Source organism: Sceloporus occidentalis, unplaced genomic scaffold, assembly GCF_023333645.1.
Source record: "Sceloporus occidentalis isolate IW3139 unplaced genomic scaffold, rSceOcc1.0.p SCAF_15, whole genome shotgun sequence".
Classification (NCBI taxonomy): Eukaryota; Metazoa; Chordata; class Lepidosauria; order Squamata; family Phrynosomatidae; genus Sceloporus; species Sceloporus occidentalis.
Genome location: NW_028316995.1, coordinates 16,679,870 through 16,703,836, shown reverse-complemented (window position 1 = coordinate 16,703,836; position 23,967 = coordinate 16,679,870). Strand labels below are relative to the sequence as shown.

Here is a 23,967-nt window from a genome sequence, read left to right as displayed (position 1 = left end):
TGCCTCTGGACATGCTCCTTCCAAAATTGGGTCATGGTGCCTCTTAGAAACAGAAGAGCAATGAGACCCCATAGTAACATAGTAACATAGTTCATAAGGTTGAAAAAAGACCAAAGTCCATCAAGTTCAACCTATATACATATTGTGTCCCTACTGTGTTGATCCAGAGGAAGGCAAAAAACCCTTATGAAGCAGATGCCAATTGCCCCATACCAGGGGGAAAATTCCTTCCCGACTCCAAATATGGCAATCAGAATAAATCCCTGGATCAACGTTCTGTCCCTATTAATCTAATATCCATAACTTGTAATATTATTGCTTTCAAGAAACACGTCCAGGCTCCTTTTGAACTCTTTTATTGAGTTTACCATCACCACTTCCTCTGGCAGAGAGTTCCATAATCTCACCGCTCTTACTGTAAAGAACCCCCGTCTGTGCTGGTGTAGAAACCTTCTTTCCTCCAGCCGTAGAGGATGTCCCCTTGTTATAGATACAGTCCTGGGTATAAATAGGTCCTGGGAGTGATCTCTGTACTGTCCCCTTATATATTTATACATAGTTATTAAGTCCCCCCTAAGCCGTCTTTTTTCCAAACTAAATAACCCCAATTCTGATAATCTTTCTGGGTACTGTAGTCCTCCCATTCCCCTTATTACTCTGGTTGCCCGTCTTTGAACCCTCTCCAGCTCCACTATATCTTTCTTGTACACTGGTGCCCAGTACTGTACACAGTATTCCATGTGTGGTCTGACTAGTGACTTGTACAGGGGTAGAATTATTTCCTTGTCGTGGGCATCTATGCCCCTTTTGATGCACCCCATGATTTTATTTGCCTTAGCAGCAGCTGCCTGACACTGGTCGCTACAGGTAAATTTACTGTTAACTAAAACTCCTAAGTCCTTTTCCATGTCAGTCGTCCCCAGTGTTTTCCCATTTAATACATATTCCCAGCCTGGATTTTTCTTCCCCATGTGCATAACCTTACATTTATCTGTGTTGAACCTCATCTGCCACATCCCAGCCCAAGCCTCCAACCTATGCAGATCCATTTGTAATCGTGCGCTGTCCTCTATTGTGTTAACCACGTTACAGAGCTTAGTATCGTCTGCAAAGATTGATACTTTACTATGCAATCCCTCTACAAGGTCATTAATAAATATATTAAAAAGAATAGGACCCAAAACTGACCCCTGTGGTACCCCACTAGCAACAGTCACCCACTCAGAGTATGTACCATTAATAACCACCCTCTGTTTCCTATCACTGAGCCAGTTACTTACCCACATACACACATTCTCCCCCAGCCCAAGCATTCTCATTTTATGTACGAGCCTTTTATGTGGCACCGTATCAAATGCTTTGGAAAAATCAAGATATACGACATCCAGCGATTCACCCCGATCCAGTCTTGAGCTCACCTCCTCATAAAAGCTGATCAGGTTAGTTTGACAGGACCGATCCCTTGTAAACCCATGCTGATATGGAGTCATACACTTATTTTCATTGAGATACTCCAAAATAGCATCTCTTAGGAAACCCTCAAACAGTTTACACACAACAGAAGTTAAACTAACAGGCCTATAATTCCCCGGGTCACTTTTTGTCCCCTTTTTGAATATTGGCACAACATTTGCTATGCGCCAGTCCTGGGGAACAGACCCTGTCACTATAGAGTCCTTGAATATTAGAAATAGGGGTCTGTCTATTACATTACTTAACTCCCTTAGAACGCGGGGGTGAATGCCATCTGGACCTGGTGATTTGTCTATTTTGATTTTTTTTAGGCGGCACTGCACTTCTTCCTGGGTTAGACAGGCGACATGTACTGGGGCATTTATCTCATCCTGCTGTATATTACCTGGCATTTCATTTTCCTCTGTGAATACAGCAGAGAAGAATATATTTAATAGATTAGCTTTTTCCTGATCCCCGTCTATAACTTCTCCCTCATTACTTTTTAAGGGGCCAACGCTTTCATTGTTAACCTTTTTACTATTTATATAGTTAAAGAACATTTTGGGGTTTGTTTTACTCTCTTTGGCAATGAGTCTTTCTGTCTCCAATTTTGCTGCTTTTATCTGATTTTTACATATTTTATTTTTTTCCCGATAGCTTTTTAGTGCTTCCTCACTGCCTTCCTGTTTTAGTAGCTTAAATGCCTTTTTTTTTGCCATTTATTGCCCCCTTTACATTTTTATTTATCCACATTGGTTTTCTCTTGTTCCTGACTCTTTTATTCCCATACGGTATGTACCTTTCACAGTGAGAATTTAAGATATTCTTAAAAATCTCCCATTGAGCGTCTGTACTCTTGTTTTTGAGGACATTTTCCCAATTTACAGTGTTAAGGGCTTCTCTTAGTTGATCAAACTTTGCCCTCCTAAAGTGCATAGTTCTTGTGGCTCCTCTAAGAGTTCCCTTATTGAAGGACAAATTATAATGCATCATATTGTGATCACTATTTCCTAGATGTCCCCTGACCTGCACATTAGTTACTCTGTCAGGTCTGTTGGTTAATATTAAGTCCAGTAGGGCGCCCCCTCTGGTCGGGTCCTGTACCATTTGGGACAGATAATTATCCTTACTTATAGTCAGAAACCGGTTTCCTTTATGAGATTCACAGGTCTCGGTTTCCCAGTTTATGTCGGGATAGTTAAAGTCCCCCATAATAACCACCTCATTGTGATTAGCTGCCTTGTTTATTTGCTTTAATAATTGATCTTCTGCTGCTTCCATTATATTTGGTGGCTTATAGCAAACCCCGATCAGTATTTTATTATTTTTCTTTCCATATATTTCTACCCATAATGACTCCACATTATCATTTCCCTCACATATATTCTCCCGCAGTGTGGCCTTTAGGCTGGACTTTACATAAAGGCAAACTCCTCCCCCTTTTCGTTTTTTCCGATCCTTCCTGAATAGACTATACCCCTGTATGTTAACCGCCCAGTCATAGCTATCATCCAACCATGTCTCTGTTATACCCACTATGTCATAATTTTCTTCAGACATTATTAACTCCAGTTCGTCAGTTTTATTGGTCAGACTTCTGGCATTAGTAAGCATACAATTTAGAGGTGTATGGTTTTTTTCCCTATGAAGCCTATCCCTATTAACTATTCTAACCCCTCCCTCTGCTCCACCCCCAGGTACATTTATAAGCCCCAGCTCTCTATCTACACTATCTTCCCCTTCTATATTGTAGTTTCCCTCCCCCCCTTTCCCTAGTTTAAACACTCCTCCACCCTTCTGACCATCTTCTCCCCAAGCACAGCTGCACCCTCCCCATTGAGGTGCAGCCCGTCCCTACCGTAGAGCCGGTGAAGCCGAGGGCTGCAAAACACAGGCCGTTGTAGGGAGGACCTGGAGTCCCAGCCCTGAGGTCTTCCTCCACACTGCAGCTTAGTGCGACGGAGGGGAGAGACCTGCCAAGAAGGGGGTATCAGAGCACCTGCTGGTGAGGATGGTGACACCTCCTAAAACAAAAGTGTCACACTTTGGACTTTTGAAATTTGGGGGTATGAGCAAAACCATTGTGTTTGCAGAAGGTCAACTTCAAACCTTGTAAATCAACTTGCATGTGCTGCAGCGGCCTTGTCTTGACTTAAGTCGTATCATGTCACTTGAGTTAACCCTAAACTTGTGTCAAGAAATACCTGAATAACCCAAAATGTTACAAAATTATTAAAACATACTGGCATTTTTTAATCATGTGTATTTTAACTTTTTTTTTTTTTTAAAAAGAAGAAAAGAACATATACCGTTTTAGCTATATTTCATTTCAGTTTAAACTTCAGAACAAGTATATATAGGTCCTATGTAACAATCAACATTATTCATTAGAATTCCATGAAAAATGAATTTAATACCTCAATAGAATTGTTTATTGGAGAGATTAAGGCTTATTTTTTGCTTTTTAGTGCTTCCATAAGGCTATCTTGCATGAGCTCTAATCTTTTAAGCTTTAATTTCACTGACAGAAAGTAATTCAGACTAGTACAGTCACTCTCCGGTGATTACATTTGTGTGGAGTTTTTTTCCCCATTATTTTTACTGGTTTAACCTGTTTATTTATTCCACTGGAAACCAGTGTTTATATTTTGTTTGGGAAGACAACGGAAAGACACTGCTTATATTTTAAATCTAGGGTGCCCTTAATGCAAGTGTTAAGCAGAGTTGAAAAGCATATTCCTCTTAAAAGTTGTCTTAGAAATATTATTAGAGAAACAATATTTAGATTGAGGTGCTTCACTAAAGGAAGAGTTCATGGGAGAGTTGTGGTTTCAGCTCATTGAAGGCCCAAGCTCTTTCAGTTTCTACTGTAGGAAGATTCTTGCTGGCCTTGTATATTGCATAGTTAAACTAGTAAGGTTTCGTCAAAGCCCCCTCACCCATTTAATTATACATTATGCAGCCCAGCTCAGACTCTCTCGCTGGAGAAACTACCCAATGTCGGCCCTTCATAATGAATAGTGAAGTTAGGGAGTTGAAAGCACAATCTTCCCACCAAGTCTTCCTTTAGTGAATAGGTGATAATTATTTGTCAATTTTCCATTAGTAGCCATATTTGCTTCAATAGTGCCATTGTGTGCTATAAAGTAAGGCTATCTGATCAGACCTGACACTTGGTATAAAGGCCAGCATATCTGAGAACTCTCTAAATTTCACCTGGAGACTCTGGGAGAAGAGCCGCTTCTCCGGGTCTCCAACCTCCCCACTTGCCGCCCATTTTCCAGTTAAGAAACTGTGTGTCCCTGGAATTTGGCAGAACCACCCATTGACATCAGCTGGAATGTCCACGACGTTAGCAAGACTGATGTCAGCAAGACTGCCTACTCACATCCCACGGGGTAGCCGGAGCCATAGAGTCCCCACGTATGGTTGCCAGCCAATGATTATAATATAAGATTAAATTCAATTATGCCAAGCTGTACTATATATTTGGACTGTTTCATCAGACTAGCCCGTATGCCAGTTTTGTACAAATATAAATAAATTATATGATAGCAAACATCTTGAGCATTTTATTAGCAGCTAATCTCATTAGTGCCAACTTCCTGTTTGTGTTCCAAACTCTGTAAGACCTGATGGGAGCGGTCTGTTTATCACGATTAAATGGTGCCTGCGCATCCACACTCGCAAGCGCTCTTCCACCGTCACTAGGAGATGATGTTCACAAGTACACCCACATTGCACTCAGTGCTTTTCCTATCGTGTAAATGCTACAAAAGCAATTATTCAACGTAAATTGCAGTTTACTATTCTTTTAAGATGCATTTGGTAAATGGACATGTTTTCTAAGTAGGACATTGAAAATAGTATGCCATATTTTGGTCTATAATTACTTCCACAACATCTTGAGTCTTAAACAAGCATAGTCAGGTCAGCAGTTGAACAGCTTAACAGACTGAAATATGACATAAATTCGGAAAGAGCTGTAATTCTTTATGGCACATAGTTGATTTGTAATGAAAAAGCTTGTTTCATTTAGATTGCATTTTATTACATCTTTGTAGTTTGTCTCCTGGATTTTACATAAGCAATTTTATCATGTTATTGAAGTATTATGTACAAGGCGACGCTGTAATCAAAATAGGCTTTAAGTGAGAACAAAAATAAATAGCATTTCTCCTGCCAAAGTAAAGTAAGCCTTTGATGACTGATGTATGTGAGATGTATATATATATATATATATATATATATATATATATATATAAACAAATGCAAAAAGGAAGCACTCACCTGAACTAGCATTAATTATAAGGGGGTGCTGCTGAAGACCAAAATCATACACAATTTCTAAATCAGCGCACACACATCAAATAGATTATAAACTCTCATGACTGTAGTTAAAACTACTTAAAAACACCTTTCTAAGATGAAAAAATTGGAGTTTTTAGTCACATTTTATGGCCATATTATGCTAAGCCCACCACTACGCCAAAGTACTCCAATGTAGGTGGGTCCTAACCTAAATACTGTTGCTTATATGGAGCTAAATCTTTGCAAGTATATTGCTTACCAGGAGCCAAAAGGCCTTCCTAAATACAGACACTCCTGCAATTTATAGGTTTCCAAGGATCTCACAAATGGAGCACCTGTGGTGGGGAGGGGTGCTGAACCAAAAGCCTGGTCGGAGCTTCAAATACAAACAAATTTGTTAAGCAATGTACTTGCAAAGATTTAGCTCCATATAAGCAACAGTATTTAGGTTAGGACCCACCTACATTGGAGTACTTTGGCGTAGTGGTGGGCTTAGCATAATATGGCCATATAATGTGACTAAAAACTCCAATTTTGTCATCTTAGAAAGGTGTTTTTAAGTAGTTTTAACTACAGTCATGAGAGTTTATAATCTATTTGATGTGTGTGCGCTGATTTAGAGATTGTGTATATATATATATATATATATATATATATACACAGTATCTCACAAAAGTGAGTACACTCCTCACATTTTTGTAAATATTTTATTATATCTTTTCATGTGACAACACTGAAGAAATGACACTCTGCTACAATGTAAAGTAGTGAGTGTACAGCCTGTATAGCAGCGTAACTTTGCTTTTCCATTAAAAATAACTCAACACACAGCCATTAATGTCTAAACCTTGGCAACAAAAGTAAGTACACCTCTAAGTGAAAATGTCCAAATTGGGCCCAAAGTGTCAATATTTCGTGTGGTCACCATTATTTTCCAGGACTGCCTTAACGCTCTTGGACATAGAGTTCACCAGAGCTTCACAGGTTGCCACTGGAGTCCTCTTCCACTCCTCCATGACGACATCATGGAGCTGGTGGATGTTAGAGACTTTGCGCTCCCCCACCTTCCGTTTGAGGATGCCCCACAGATGCTCAATAGGGTTTAGGTCTGGAGACATGCCGCACTCATTTTTCACTGAGAGAACATATGGCCTTTTAGCTTTATAATGCATAGTAATACAGGGTTTATTTGGCGATAATGAAAAAAGCAGTGGATGTTTTTTTTTATCAACTTTTATATGTCATTCTATCAATAATAAATTACTTAAACAGCAAAACAAAGTCAGTCCACAAACCATTTAAAACAAGTTTAGCCAAATACAACTGCACAAGGCTGGAGCACACTGCGGGTACAAGCTGGATTTAAGATGGCTGACGCACTGGAGGCAGGGCCGGATTAAGAGGATCACGGGCCTGGTGCTGAGGATCTTGATGGCAATTTTATGGAAATAAATAAAATAGAATCTTAACTCTTCGGCATCGATGTGTACTGGAGAAAGATGACATCAGTGCTCAGCAGATAATACAAGATCGAATCTTATGTGATGGGATTGGGAGTAATCAGTACACTAAAAAAGTAATCATACACGGGACGCCTGAAGCCACACTTTCGTGCCACTAATCCTTTGTTTAATAAAATATGCAAACTGAAATAGAGTAAATAACACAAAACCATTACTTTTGCTCTCACTGATTTCTGTGCCAAGAAAGCTTTGTCCTCTGAAGTGACTACAAATTCAAGAGGGCGTTTTATCTCTGGCTAAGTAAAAATTAAATAGTTGTTTAATTCCTGCAGTAAGTAAAGTGCCAGGAAACAGACAACCAAATACACACCAGGACAGGCTTTGCCACACAGGGCCCCAAACACACACAGCAGGACAGGCTGTAGCTACACAGACGCCCAAACGCGCACACACCAGGACAGGCTCTGCCACACCACGACACCCCAACACACACACCAGGACAGGCTCTGCCACACTGAAGCATAAAACATTTATTTTCTACACTGCTTTGTCATTAACTGCCCCTTTTGTTTTTTTGCCCTTTGCCCCCTTTACTATTGATTAATGTTTCCCCCCACAACCTTGTGTATTGGCCCTCTTTGTGCATGCATGCCCCCAAACCAATGTGTATTGATTAAGTGATGCCCCAGCCAACCCCCTCCCTTGTGTATTGATGCCCCCACCCCTTTTGTATTGGTTAATGTGATGCCCAACCACCTTCTTCCATTGCTCCGTGGTTCAGTTCTTATGCTCATGTGCCCATTGTACTGTGTGTTCTGACACCTTTCTATCAGAACCAGCATTAACTTTTTCAGCAATTTTTTAACAACAGTAGCTCATCTGTTGGATTTGACCACACGGGCCAGCCTTTGCCCCCACACATCCTTCAATGAGCCTTGGTCACCCATCTCCCTGTCACCAGTTAACTGCTTTTCCTTCCTTTGACCACTTTTGATAGGTACTGACCAGTCGCAGACCAGGAACAGCCAACAAGAGCTGCAGTTTTGGAGATGCTCTGACCCAGTCCCTTGTATAAGTCGCTCAGATCCTTATGCTTGCCCAATTTTCCTGCTTCTAACACATCAACTTTGAGGAAAAAATGTTCACTTGCTGTCTAATATATCCCACAAATTTACAGGTGCCATGATAACAAGATTATCAGTGTTATTCACTTCACCTGTCAGTGGTCATAATATTATGGCTGATCACTATATATATATCATTTTATTCATACCTCCCAACAGTCTTTGGGCAGTTGTGGGCAGTCTCTGATCTACTGTGACTGGCCTAGGGAGCTATACAATAAATGGAGGTATGTGCTGTTACAGATAAGACCTCATTCTCAGTTTCCATGTGGCCACCTCGTAACTGTGTGCAGCTAAGTGCCGTCAGGTGGCTCTTCAGGTAAGAGTCTACCTTACACTGCCCACTTCTGGTGCTAGTCCTGCCACTCCCCACCTCTTGCCACACACCCCAAAACAGATGTCACAATATTGACACTTATATTGTTGGAAGGAATGACCTTATGTGTCATTCTTGTGAAATCTTTTCATAACAGTTTTACAGAGCCGTGAAAATGGGAAATAAGAGATTAATAAAAATGTGCATGAAATGAAATTACTTTTTTCTGTTATCTCTTTGAAACAACATTGTTACACTGTTGGACAGCTGGGTAGTTCACCTTTATGGTGGGTGTGACGGAAGCCTCCATCACTGGGACCACTGGAGAGGCCTGACTGCCAGCCTCCTCCCTATTGACTATGGGCCCTGGGTTTGTAAAGGCTTCTGTGGCTACCCCCAGCAGTATCATCTCATCACTGGCTGAGGGGATTATCTCCAGCAGACAGCCAGGATCTGCCACCAGGGAGAGGCTGCCATTGTTTCAGTTTAATGTTATATAAATCAGTCCCCCCCCCCCATTGTATTGTTAATCCCGTTACTGCCCCTGTTGTCTCTGGGAGGCAGATTAAGGGGCGGTTTGTGTCCCAATATCTTGTTTTATGTTAATGTGTGTTTTGCTGGATATATCCAGTCCTGTGTGTGAGAAATAATCAGTCTTCGTTTGGTTTTACCCTACACTGAGTCTCGGCTAGTGACTGGGGAACCGGGGAAAGTGTGGTGTCCCAGGCTAAGGGAGCACAAGACAGCGGAGGTAGTCGGTCGGACTAGCCAGCTCCGTGACATTGGTGGCAAGCGGTGGGATTGCTTCTTAGTCCGAGGGACACTTACTTTCTACCGGGATTAACCGACAGGACGGCAGACTTCGGTCGCCTTGACGAGGACATGGATGTGGTATCAGAATTCCAGGGGCTGCTGCGGGTCATCCTCTCCTGCTACACCACTGCCCTGCCTACAGAACAATACCAGAACCTGAGGCAAGTGGTTCGACGGTCAGTATGGCAGAGGGCTGTTATATGCCGGGGTCAGTGTCTTCCAAGCTCCGAACAAAAGATTAGAGACCAGCGGGAACTACGGATGTCATTCCTGGGACAGCAACCCCAGGAGCAATGGGTATCCGAATTGGACAAGCTGGTCCAACAGGAGGTGGAGCTGGAAGATCACTATAGGGCTCTGCAGTGGTATACAGAGCAAGCATATTGGGGAACTGCGAAAGATTGTTCTCCAGAGGGCTATGACTTTGGTGGCCTGGGATTATTATGGGATAGTCTTCAGGAGGATCCGGACTTCGGAAGTACAGCGGAGTGGCGGATTGAGGACATCCGGGATTTCAGGGAGTGGGACCTCCCAGATGCACTAGGATTTAAAGGTGATTTAGACTTTTTAATTATACAGGAGTGGGAACTGGAAAAGGCGTATAAAAAACTGTTTGACCACGTTCAACAGAATGCCCCAGTGTCCAGGGATTTTGTGGATGTTATTGAGTGGTCATCTGAAGATGTTGACCCCGGCGGGGTGGATGGGACTGCGGTCTCCACCCCTGAGTCACAGGGATACTGGGCAGCTAATCCAGATCCGATACCGGAGCTATGTGACTGTACACCACAACCGGATCCAAAGATTGTGGATCTAATTGGTTTTACATCTGAGGATGTTGGTCAGGGACGGCTTGCAATTGGCTTTCCTTCCCAGGGAAAGGAAGAAAGTTTTCTGGGGGTAGTGGATGGGACTGCGGTCTCCACTAGCACCCACCCAGCTGAAGAGCTGGCAACAGGGCAGAGTGCTGCTGGCTTCTGCCCCACACCTTCAATGGCTATAGGGATCCAGGGAGATGCGGCAGCCGGCCCATCTCCCCAGCGGCAGCTCACATGTCCGGGAGCGGAGGAACCGGTCCTCCCTCCCCAGCGGCAGGCCGACCCACAAGATTCCCTAACCCCAGCTGAAGTGCTGGCAACCGGACAGAGCATCGCTGGCCTCTGCCCAGCACCTACCAAAGCTGCAGGAATTCAGGGAGATACAGCGGCTGCCCCGCCCCCCCAGCAGAAGCAGGGAGGTGGAACAGCCGGTCCATCTCCCCAGCGGCAGAACCTAATTCCGGGACTGGATCAACCTGACCTCCCTCCTCAACGGCAGCAGGAGCACCAGGGAGGGGATGCAGGAGGCATCCCTCCCCAGCGGTACCGAGGAGATGGCGCAGCCGGCCCATCTCCCCAGCAGCAGCAGGAGCACCAATTTTGGGAGGGCATTGATGGGCCAAATAAACTGACTGACTACGGAGTCAACCCGTTTGGGGTCTCATCCTGTGTCAGTCCAATTCGGAGGAGGGAGAATTGTGACGGAAGCCTCCATCACTGGGACCACTGGAGAGGCCTGACTGCCAGCCTCCTCCCTATTGACTATGGGCCCTGGGTTTGTAAAGGCTTCTGTGGCTACCCCCAGCAGTATCATCTCATCACTGGTTGAGGGGATTATCTCCAGCAGACAGCCAGGATCTGCCACCAGGGAGAGGCCGCCATTGTTTCAGTTTAATGTTATATAAATCAGTCTCCCCCCCCATTGTATTGTTAATCCCGTTACTGCCCCTGTTGTCTCTGGGAGGCAGATTAAGGGGCGGTTTGTGTCCCAATATCTTGTTTTATGTTAATGTGTGTTTTGCTGGATATATCCAGTCCTGTGTGTGAGAAATAAATCAGTCTTCGTTTGGTTTTACCCTACACTGAGTCTCGGCTAGTGACTGGGGAACCGGGGAAAGTGTGGTGTCCCAGGTTAAGGGAGCACAAGACAGCGGAGGTAGTCGGTCGGACTAGCCAGCTCCGTGACAGTGGGTTTCCAAGGACCTTTACAAGAGAAAAATAACATTAAAAATGTGGCTGGGGAACCGTGTCTTTTTGTACCTGAATATTGCTCTGCAGTTGACCACTAAGCAGTGGAAATGACTAAAATTCATATATTTATTTACATTTTAAAGCATTATCCACTGTGATCAAACCAGTACTGGGCACAGCACTCAAAACCAGTTGTGTCTGAGGAGAAAGCTAATGGACAAATTGCTGTTTGGAGAAAATTGGGCACTGCTTAAAATCTGTTAACAACACACAAGACTTATATTTATGCAGGCAAAAGACCACCTCTTCTGTGATTCCTTCAAATTAGTTAAGTTATGCAACAATAAACAGCAAAGGACAGTTTCTGGTGTTTTATTACCAATCTAGGAGCAGATTTACTTAAGAAATATCACCTGCCATCACAAGATAACCTTACACTAGAAATATCATGAATAAACTAATGTGTACAAGTACATTTAAAAAAAGACGAGGATATCCCTTTAAAATACATATTTCAAAATAAATATTCCCTATCTTAACCCCTTAAGGACCGGGCTCATTTTTCGTTTTGTACCCTGTGGGACCGAGGCTGTTTTGACACTTTTGTGGTGCTTGTGTTCAGCTGTAATTTTCTCCTCACCCATTTACTGTACCCACATAAGTTATATATTGTTTTTTTCAGGACAAGATGGGCTTTCTTCATTATTTCTTCAGATACCATTATTTTGATCATATCATCTTATTTACTATAAAAAAAATTAAAAAAACATGGTGAAAAATTGAAAAAAAAACACATTTTATGACTTTTATTTGAAAAATCTTTTACTCACCTAAAAAAGCAAGTAAAAAAACTAGCTAAATAGATTCTACTACTTGTCCTGAGTTTAGAAATACCCAATGTTTTTATGTTTTTTTGATGTTTTTTGTAAGTTATAGGGCAATAAGTACAAGCAGCGTTTTATGATTTCCAAATCTTTTTTAACAAATCTGGTCAGTCTGCCTCCATCTCCTCTTTGGAATATCTTTGAAGCCGGTTAACTCAATTTAACCCATTCAAACCATATATTTTTGAAAACTAGACACCCCAGGGTATTCCAAATGCGGTTATTTTAACCCTTTCCATGCACCAATTATAGAACTACACTTTGTCAAACTTTGTAATAGTAATTTTTTTTATTTTTTTTTTCACACAAATTGTACTTTAGTTATAGATATACAGGTCCTGGTATATGTCACTGTCAAACAACCCCCCAATATGTGTTCAGGAACATCTCCTGAGTACAGCGATACCCCACATGCAGGGGTTTGTCAGATTGTTTGGCTGGTAAAATGCTACTTTTGGGGCATGCGTAATCCAGGTGGTCATTTGGTCATTCTGCCTCCATCTCCTCTTTGGAATATCTTTGAAGCGGGTTAACTCAATTTAACCCATTCAAACCCTATATTTTTGAAAACTAGACACCCCAGGGTATTCCAAATGCTGTTATTTTAACCCTTTCCATGCACCAATTATAGAACTACACTTTGTCAAACTTTGTAATAGTAATTTTTTTTATTTTTTCTTTCACACAAATTGTACTTTAGTTATAGATATACAGGTTCTGGTTTATGGCACTGTCAAACAACCCCCCAATGTGTGTTCAGGAACATCTCCTGAGTGCAGTGATACCCGACATGCATGGGTTTGTCGGGTTGTTTGAGATTTAAAATGCCACATTTGGGAAGTGCGCTTTTTTTCTCCATTTTGGTCAGTCTGTACCTATACCCTATCTTTGAGCTCGGCCACTCCAATTTACCCCATCAGCCATTTTTTTTATATATTAGACACCCCTTGGGTATTTGAAGTGCTTTTATTTTAACTCTTTGTTGAGATTTTTGAAATTTTAGCACTTGCTCAAAATAATAAACTTTATTTATTTTATTTTATTTTATTTTTTTAATACTTTTTTTATATTTTTTTTTACACATTTTGCTGGTACTGGATGGTTCATCAAGTGACATCACTGCATAATTATTTTTAAATGTTAGCACATTTTTTTTTTTCCATTTTTTATTATTTTTTTTTATTTTTTAATATTTTGCTAATCACAAAAATATTGGGTTCCATTGACTTGCTTGGTTGAATGCAGTACCTGTATTCAACCTGCAAGTGGAGCCAGAGTTCTCTAGAGGGTCAGGAGACCGTCTAGCGAACTCTTTCTTCTTTATTGTTTTTTTTCCCGGGCCGCCGCCATCTTGCTGATGGCGAAGATCACCGGCAGCTGCGGCTGTGACCGCTCTCCGGAGCGGTCACAGCCCATCCAAAGGTAAGTGTTTGGTGTCACTGGATGCCTCCTGATCGAGGCATTCCAGCGACACCATTTAAGTTTAGGAGGCGATCATTGATCGCCTCCTAAACGCTTTTAAAACGGGCATACAATGTATGGCGGCTGTTGACGCCCCGGGGAGGGGCCAGACATGGCCCCCGATGCCGATCTTGGCGTTACTGAATGCCTCGACATCGAGGCATTACAGTAACGCCGTCTAAGCTTATTTAATTTTTTGACGGTTCAGGACCGTCAAAGGTCATTTAGTGACCTTCTTGTCATGACGGTCCTGAACCGGCAAAGGTCGTGAAGGGGATAAATAATTAATACCATTTTTATTCTCATCTTTTGTTATTGTTATATTCATTTTAATGGTTTACATTTTATTATAATTGTTTACTTTTTATGAATGTATTACTTAAAGATTATTTATTGGTATAATTCAACGATTCACACTTTTATATAGCCAGGTGAAAATTCTCTGCTAAACTTCTTGCTGTTAAAGTATGCGATATATAAGATAATTACATAGCAATAGCGTAACTACTATTATTCATCCCACATTTTAATGCATTCGTATTTTCTCTTAAATTATGATCAGTTTGGAATCGTGTTGTTTTATTTGACCTGGTAGCATGATTGTGTTCTTAATGTAAGAAAGAAAAAAAAAGGTTCAGCTGTGTTTCTGCTGGCTTTTAAAAGCTAGAAATTGAAAGCCACTGGTTTCTAGGAGAAACTGGATTTTTTTTTTCTGAAGAAACATCTAAGGTATCTTTGTTCCTCAAAAGCATAGTGTGAGATCTAAAGGCAGATAATGAAGCCTGGATCAATTCACAGCTGGAAACCACGAGCACTTTTAAAAAGTGTACAATTTGTGCTGCCATCCCCAAATCCTTTTTTTTACTATTATTCAGAGAATTCAACCTATTAATGACAATACTTCATGTACTCATAACTGGCAGTGGAGAACGTTGGTCTGGAAAGTTTTGATGTGTACATACATTATATCTTTGGTATGAAAAATACGTTTCTCATATTACTGGGTCTGTTTTAGATTAATATTTTCAGCAATGTTATGCATTTTTTTTTGTGCAAACTCATGTGTTTTTTTTTCTAAACTTGTGGGACAAGATCATGTTGCATGCTTTTGCTAAAAGTCACAGTAAGGTTAAAACCTTTGTTGTTACTATCCACTCTATCTTGTCGTGACCCAAATAAGTCAATAAATACATTTACTATTTTTTACTCTTATATTTTGTACCGACAGCCTCGGTACAACATGGATGAACCAGCATGCATTCATTCTTTATAATTTTTATACTTTTTAAACATATACAGTTTTAACTTAATATTTTTGGTCCATCAAAAACCAAAACAGAAGATATGTAATATGTTCAAATGAATCTATAATCAGAATATTCAAACCACCGCTGTCTACACTGGCTTTTCTGATTCAGCGGCATTGCTATAAGCCTTGGGAAAATCAGTGTGTGAATTAGAATTAACAGGTGAACTTAATCCCTGCTACATTGACTACTACGTTTTGTCCCACTCATGTTTTGGGGAAATGGTAGACGCTCAGTTACAGCTGTTCTTAAAACGGCATCCTCTCTTTAAATGCAAGTGCAGTGTCATTGCTTGATTTTTTACTAAACGACCTTATTTCAGTAGACTATCAAGCAGCTTAAGATCTCTGCAATGTAACTTAATTGCTTTAAGCCCTTTCTGGCAAAATGCAAATAATGACCTAGCAAACGAGTCAGATTAAAGGGCACTTGATATCAGTCTGCCTTTAATGCTCCCCCTAAGTACTTATGTCATTTCTCCTTGATTACTCTTCCCTTTAGCTTTTATTATGAACTGCTATTTATTTTAACTGTGCCCCCACCAAGAACTGTTAAAAAAAACCCCAGAAGTGTTATGAGGCAAATAAATATACACATATGTCTATGAGTGTATGTTTATATACTGTAGGTAGACAGAGACTAAAAGAAAATCCTTGTATCTCACAATATGTACTAATATGTTTCATAATTATCAGTGATATATGTATTTTATCAGTGATTTATTTATCACTAGCCACTATCCCCTTGGCCTCCACATCCATACTGCTAAGAGGCAGGATATGATTTTGTGTCACTGTTAATGACACGCTGTAACGTATGCTAGCACCAAAAGCACTCACCACAGGAGATCTTCAGAAGGGAATCACCAGGAACTCAGGATGATCCCAACAGTGAGGAAGCCGTCGTGATAGCTGAAAATGGTAAATACTGAGCTGAAGCAGCGAGGTGCAGAAGCAGTAGATATATGAACAACCCGGAATCAGATACGCAATGCTGGAAGTCAGACGAGCCAGGGATCGGATACACGATGCGAATAGTCAGCCAAGCCAGGGGTCGGTAACGATAGTCTCAGGCAGAGGTACAAAATCAGCAAGCAAGAGGGTAGTCAGGAAATCCAATGGTCAACCAAATAGTAACACAGCAAAACTCAAACTTCAATACAGAGAAGACCACAACAGGGTGCCTGTGGACAGATCTGCAGGGTTTTTGAATCTGGCGCCACTTAAAGCCACGCCCCCAACAGAGCATCAGGGGCGTGCCCTAAGACGTCCCTCTGACTCACGGCTCCAGCCGTAAGAATTAGCTGCGCCCCCAGTGGAGACCGGCGAACCGGTAAGTAAACCTCTCTGGGGATTCCTAAGGCAGCGAGCGGTTTTCTTTCCGATCGCTGCCGAATCCCCAGACCTGCCTTCCTGCTTCCTGCACCGGCGATCGGGTGGTGGATCGTCAGTGCAGGGGGATCGGGATCGGGCCTCACTGCACTTACGTGCGGACGTCCGCCCGCCGGGGACGGAGCCCGAGCTCTCCAGCTCGGGTCTCCGTGACCCGCGAGCGGATCGCTGCACACAAGACCCCGGGACCGCGACCGGACCCGGGACCGCGACCGGACCCGGGACCGCGACATTACCCCCTCCTCGAGGGCCGGCCGATGGCCGCAACGTCCCAGGCTTGGTGGGATATTTGAGGTGAAATGACCGGAGTAACGCAGGGGCATATACATCTTTAGATTTAACCCAGGACCTCTCTGGGGATTCCTAAGGCAGCGAGCGGTTTTCTTTCCGATCGCTGCCGAATCCCCAGACCTGCCTTCCTGCTTCCTGCACCGGCGATCGGGTGGTGGATCGTCAGTGCAGGGGGATCGGGAACTCCGGGCCTCACTGCACTTACGTGCGGACTTCCGCCCGCCGGGGACGGAGCCCGAGCTCTCCAGCTCGGGTCTCCGTGACCCGCGAGCGGATCGCTGCACACAAGACCCCGGGACCGCGACCGCGACACACGCGGTTGGGAACAACTTGCTTTGGAAACTTTTCCAATTCGGTCCAATCACAGTAAATGGATCTGTTGGGAACATCGGAGATCTCCCATGTAACCGGTCCATTGAGCAGTGGCTCCACAGGAAGCACAATCTGCCAAAAGAGCGATCTACACCAACTTGGTTACTTTGTTACAAAACCATTTAAACATTGCCATAATAATCTTAAATTCTTCAAAATTCTCCATCCACAAATTATAATTCAGCTTTATAATTATGGTACCTTCCTTTAATCATTGATTGATTGGACCACATGGTATTTGTGCTTTCCACTCCTAATGCTGACAAAGTTTACATATGATCGGTTATCATGCACCCCTATCTAGTAGTTAGTTTTATGAAATATTGTGCAGGCTTATACAGGGTTTAGTCTAAGGGTGTTATGTCAGTTATCATGTGTAACCGCGGGCGATGCCAGTTGCCACAGTTCTGTACCATTCCTAGATATATTTATGATCTTGCATCTTGGGGTTTATAAGATCACTTATAATGAATCCCAGATGACTAACTAGTCCTGTCCCCTGACTATAGAGTTGACGTCTTAACACTTATAGTAGTTACCGGGCCAGCAATTTGCAGAATACCAGCTATAAATAGAACTTTTTCCTTATCATTTTAAAACTCCTTTAGGAATTAAGATGTCTTATTTGATATATTAAATAGAGGAACAGTAGGAACACCATGTGTTGCATGGTGGCAACACATAGATATCTATGTAGGGTTACATTTTGAAGGAAGCGAGGAGATTTCTGTGCTGTATAATGAGAACAGACTATGATTGTAAAAGCGTATTCTAATATTATATTATCCACTTCTTGTATTCAATACATTACAGTGTGGGAAGAAAAAGGAAGATTGAAATGTTCTATTATTACTATGTTACTGTTTTGTTCTACTCGGAATTTGAATTTACTACTTTCCTATGTGATACTATTCATATATACCAGTAATGTGTACATTTATATAATGTGTAGTTGATGAATGAAATATATTACAAGACTGTATATAAAACTCACTTTATATGTATACCTAGGGGCCATATTAGCTTACTTCCATTTCCATGATTATTCCTTCTTGTTAAATTATTCTTCAACTTTTATTGAATTGGATTGATTCAGGCAGCTTTGGCTGCTTGAGAGAGGTGACTACCGGGCTATGAAATTAATGTAGTTGTAAACGTTTGCTACAAGATGCCACTGAGCTCGCAATTGTGAGCAGGCAAGAGACCAACTTTATGGTTTAAGCTAAACCGATATCGCCGTATTAGCCTAGGAGAAAATGGTGTCTTTGGTTGAAGGTTAGACTTTTTATTGGGCCAATAAAAAAAATAACGTTACGTAAGGGCTCTTCTTCTGATGGAACTCTGGTGATTCAAATATTGGTTCTGGAGCAGTTTAGGTAGAGATCTATACTACTGTCCTGACTTTTATTGATTTGGTTTATTGTCTTTGTTCATTAAAAATTACCATAAAAACTTACCATACATAACATACCATACATAGAACCCAGGAACTCTTCTGTTTCATGCCCTACTGAAAACCAACCTACCAGCAATTTGTGTCCAAAAAAAACAGACCTTTTTTGTAAAACATCTGCATTATACTGTTAAATATAAATCATTATATTTTTCATAATAACATTTGGAATAAAAGAAAAAACAGTAAGAAACAGAGAACCAAATGTCTTACCTCCTACACTTTTCAGAAGGAACATTTACCCACTGTGATTACAAATTAAGTGGAGGGCTGCAGGGTGCTCATACTCATTTGAAATGTGAGGTGCAATAAATTATTATATCAATTAAATCAGTTCTTGCCATCACACATTTTTTTATTTTTGTCCACGCCGCTTTTGCTGGATTACAAGTATTTTTTTTTATTAAAACCCCAATGAAACATTTCTACGTTAGAAATCTATTATTAGCAGGTCAGGTAGAACTTTCTATAAAGTAGCCATATTAAAAGGGCCAACAAGCCTATAACATGCTGACCTCTTTTAGTTTTGCCCTATTACAGAGTTTATGACATATAACATTCTTGAACATAGAGTGTAATAACCAGAGTGGTTCACATTGCACAAAGCACGCTTTATGGTCTGAAAGCCCTGGTACCTGGTACCGTGATCAGCAATGCAGGGCAATGGAGTCTTTTAAAAATAAAATATAAAAAGCAAAAAATTTTTAGCAAATATTAAACATTTAAAAATAGTTGAGAAAAAAATGAAATTTTGTAATAAAATGTAAAAATAATAAGTGATGTCACCATGACATTAAAGGGGGAGCCATCCAGTGTCAAAAAATGTATAATAATAAAAAATAAAATACAAAATAATAATAATATATATGATATCAAAGGCATTCTGATGTTTCTGAACATATTACTGAAAGTTATTTTTCTTGCTTTTCTCAACAGGTGGTTGTTTTGTCATCCTGGTGTCTTTTAAGGGATGCCTTATACTATACTCTGTCGGTTATTGCCCTAATTGTGGTAAGTGCTTTTAAACATTAAATAAGTCATTATTGTATTTGATTTATATAGTGCCAACAATTCATGCAGCACTTCTTCCAGTGCATACATTCAAAAACGAGATCTGGCAGACTAAGGCAAGCTGATAAATTAGGTAAAGGGGGCCCCTGTGCAGGAGCTTACAATCTGGAAGCCATCTAATATGTCCAGTCATATATGTTGTTTGACAGTGTCCAGCTGTGACTTTTTAGAAAATGCCATCCTGTTATGGTGACGTGCAAATGAGGGTCACTAGTGACTTATTATACTAAACTAATCTTTAAAATAGCCACTAGCCTCAGAGGGCTAGTTAACATTGTTGATGGCTACCATATTAATAACTATAAAATTAAACAACAATGATCAATCTTTACCATGAAATAAATAATTCAGACACAAAGAGATCTACTCAATATTCAGTAAATGACATCATACCACAGGACATGTACCGTGAGTCCTAGCTAACTTGAGGTCATGCTGTATTGCCACCCCAGTTACCTGAGGAACTGTGACTTCCCTCTCATTGCATAGTGCCTGTTTGATAAGGAAATGGACATTGAATGATACAAGTGAGGGAATTTTAAGTTTAAGATGAGACTAAGGGCTGATTAAGGCTGAGTTTCACCATCTGTGAAAACAGGCAGACTAGATGGGCCGAATGGTTCTTATCTGCCATCAAGTTCTATCTGTCTACCATCAGTACTAGAAAACTTGGATATTACTCGGGGGATAAAAAAAGACCAAATATGGCCTTTTGTCAACTCTACAAACCATCTGAATGTCTTCTAGCATGTGTGGGGCCCATGTTGTCCATGTATCCACTCCTATAACCCTGTATTATTCCAATATCAAATAAAACTCATGCATCACAGGAGCTGTTACTAAATATCACTTGCATTTACATTTAAAGCAAGAAAACCAATTAACATTTGCTTACATTAGCTGCTATTAAAAATCAAATGTGATGTGTATTTAGAGGTATTTCCCGTAGGGCTTCATGCAGTTTCGACCTTTATATGTTATTTAATTTTTTGTTGTTTTTATGCTCCCAAGTGTGTGCGTCAAATAGTGTAACAGGCAGTCTTTTTATGCTTATTTAAATAATACCAAATTATGCCAGGCTGTCCGACATGTCTGTTTCGTGACAGTACTCTCTGTCACCGTGCCACCTTAACCTGCTTAGCTGATTGAAATTTAAGTGCAGTTTGGGTTATCATAATTAACATAATCTCAAACTCATTATGAAGTCAACCCAACAGCTGCATGGAACAGAGGCAGTTGACTTTTTTACAGTCTGTCTGTTAGATAAGGAAACTGTTGACTGAAGAAAATCGTTATCAAGCAGTTGCAGCTGAAACGATTTGGCAAACGACCAACAACGTTGTATCAGTTCGGCTTTGGAGGACAATACCGTATGGCCGAAGCATAATGGGTTTGCATTGCATATGGGAAGCTAATGTGAAGATAATTGATTGTCAGCAATACAGATACAAAACTGAGTCAAATCCTTTTGTTACAGTCTGGGCTAGGACTGCGGCATTTAGCTAGCATTCATTTTTTCATTTTATAATTATGGATTATGAGGGTTATACATCATCTTTCAATGTGACACGTCTGGTGACTTCACTTTTTTGTGAGCTATTTTGTTAATGTTTGGTTTATGTGGTTCCGATTGCATCACTTACAGTCACATGTATGAGCAGGGTTGCTTTTAGGCAAGAGTGGGCAAAGTGACAATAGTGGGACCCCTTGTCTAATCACTTGTCTAATCCTTAATTTTTGGTGGCATAACATAAAATGTTTTATGTGCCTCTTCATTTCCATCCTCGTTTCAGAAGATTCTGGTTGTAAAATATGGGAACAACGTCTTTGGAAACTGTGGTTGGTTCTGCTGGCATATTATTGGCCATAAACTCTTTTTTACATGTTGTTCATTAGATAAAGAAGCCATGAACAGGTGGGAAGATGATTTCAAAGGAGGAGAAATGTTAGAACAAGCAATCATGACCTAAAAATAAAGGTTTAGGTGCTTACTGAAGTTTTACTTTACAGAGGATGGTAGATAAGTGTAACAGCCTCCCAGCAACATTGGTAGATGTTAATACAGAAGAAGAATGCATTGGACAGGCATACAGTTACCATGAATCTAAGACAAGACCAAGGATTGATTAAGGTTTACATCCCAGCTAGATGAGAATTGATCATATAAACTTTCATATTCTATATTTATTTTTCCATTAAATGTTCCAAATCCCTTTTGGTTTCTAGAGCTACTCCAGAAAATAATGCCTGTCCCTGTATATTCATATTGCTCTCCTACCCCCTTAATTATGCATAATAGTACAAGAATGCCATCGGACTAAATACTAACATAACTCCCCATATGCATCAGCAAATGTTGTTTTCCCTGAAAGTTTTTTTTATCGCCTTTCTTACTTTATTTCTTTCTGTGGATTATATGTCTTTGAGATCCACAAGTTGTTTGTCTCAATTAAAGGTCACCCGTCACTGTAAAAATAATAAAGTGCTGCCTACACAATGTGCCAGACTATGTGACATCTTACCTCGAGTATTTGAGACATACCGAGATTTAAGAACAGTAAGAATGGCCTCAGCTTACAGCGGCGATAGCTACATTTTGAAGTGGGTATTTGGGTACAAATGCTTTATATTATTGGCTACATCTTATGTGAAACATGGAAACAGTGGTAAAAAATATGATATTGGCGGCACTTGGTTATAACCCCCACTCCCAGATATTAGAGAACGTTCAGTTGAACAGCATATACGTGGTTTCCATATTGTTTGCTGAAGACAATTCATATACTCATTCATTCACAGATTCATTCCCTCAATCACGCATACTCATTCAAACACCCTCCCCACCCCCTTACCTGCACTGCAGCTCCTCGATGCCGCCTCCCTCTGCGTTCTCTGGTACTGCACAGAGGAAGCAGGATGTGATGTAATGTCATGTGAACTCTGCTGGGTTCCGGTTCCTCTGTGCAGTACAGAAGACCCTCCCACAGGTAAGTAGCAGGGCTCGAGGTGCGGACCGCGTAAGATCGGTTGCCCTGGCTTTTGCGGCGTTACTATTGGGGGGTTCCTACGGCCTTGGGGGGGATTTCTTAATTATCGTCCCCCCCCGCATCAGTTACTGGGGGGGATCTTTCCCCCCCGTCCCCCCCGGTTCCTACGCCCATGGTTACGATTACAAGAATGAAGATATGTCTGCTAATAAAAGCTCAATTATAGGAACTAAAAAAAGTGTATTTGTAGAATTATTTTTCTCCGTATGACTAAAAGGATGATTTGTGAGAATATTTTTTTCTTTTATTGTCCCTGCTTTGTGTTAAGTTATATTCTAGCACTACATTCTTTTTCAAATCCATTACTAGTACAATTTATCTGGCTGCAATTGCCTTAAACCTCTATTGGAATGAGAAATTGTTAAGGCTGCGGCAATTGTACTCCTGGCAGTCGGAGGGGAAATCTCTAAAGAGGCCCAGTGTTCTCATCAACTACTTTATACCTAAATATGATTGGATTCATCCTTCGTATTCATGAGGATGTATACAGTAATTTAAGGCAATCAGAAAGTACGTTTAGCTTAAATGTAGCTGAGAATCTTGGCCAGCTATTATAAAATACGTTTTCCAATTTAAGGTGGCTTTGCAACAAAAAAAGGCTATTCTGGGTTACCACATGCATTGACCTAACATGTACTTAACATTTTCAACGACACTTCAATCTTAAAGCGAATCTGACATAAGTAAAACCCAAATTTTGGTTGAGAAAGACAATGAATTGAAGGGTCATTTATGTGGAATGTACTTCTACTGAGGAATTAATCAAAATAATGTTTTTTTTTATATTTGTAAATGTATATTTGTGTTTTGTTGGATACATTGTTTTGTTTTACTAGTAGGGAAGATAATGTATGGATGCTTGTTCTCTAATGCATCCTTCTAGGAAAAAGCTTTGATTTAATGTTTGTTTGCCACATTAATTAGTGTAAAGTGAAGATAACAGATAAAAGAATTCTAGAAGTAAAAGCAAATACAGCATATTGGTGTCCTCTAGTGGGGACCTGTATAACTTGTTACAGCAAACGGTTTAGAGCCCCAAAAGAATTTCAAACATTTAATTTAAGGCGGAAATATATAGAATGCACAAAAGAGCTGATTTCCTTAGCCCCGACCTTATACTTGCACCAATAAAGATCCAAAAATTGTTTCTTTGCACACAAAGAAGTCAATCATTCAAAAACAAGAAGAAATAATGTGCT

The 23,967-nt window shown here is 40.7% G+C and overlaps 1 protein-coding gene across 1 annotated transcript in view; it reads left to right on the top strand.

Moving 5' to 3' along the window:
- The window catches only part of LOC149303330 (sodium/potassium/calcium exchanger 3-like), an 82,544-nt gene that overhangs the window by 39,280 nt on the left and 19,297 nt on the right, over positions 1 to 23,967 (top strand). The window contains exon 5 of the mRNA XM_089481525.1: positions 19,587 to 19,661. Coding sequence (XP_089337651.1) covers positions 19,587 to 19,661 — 75 coding nt within the window. The remainder of the gene's footprint in view (positions 1 to 19,586; positions 19,662 to 23,967) is intronic.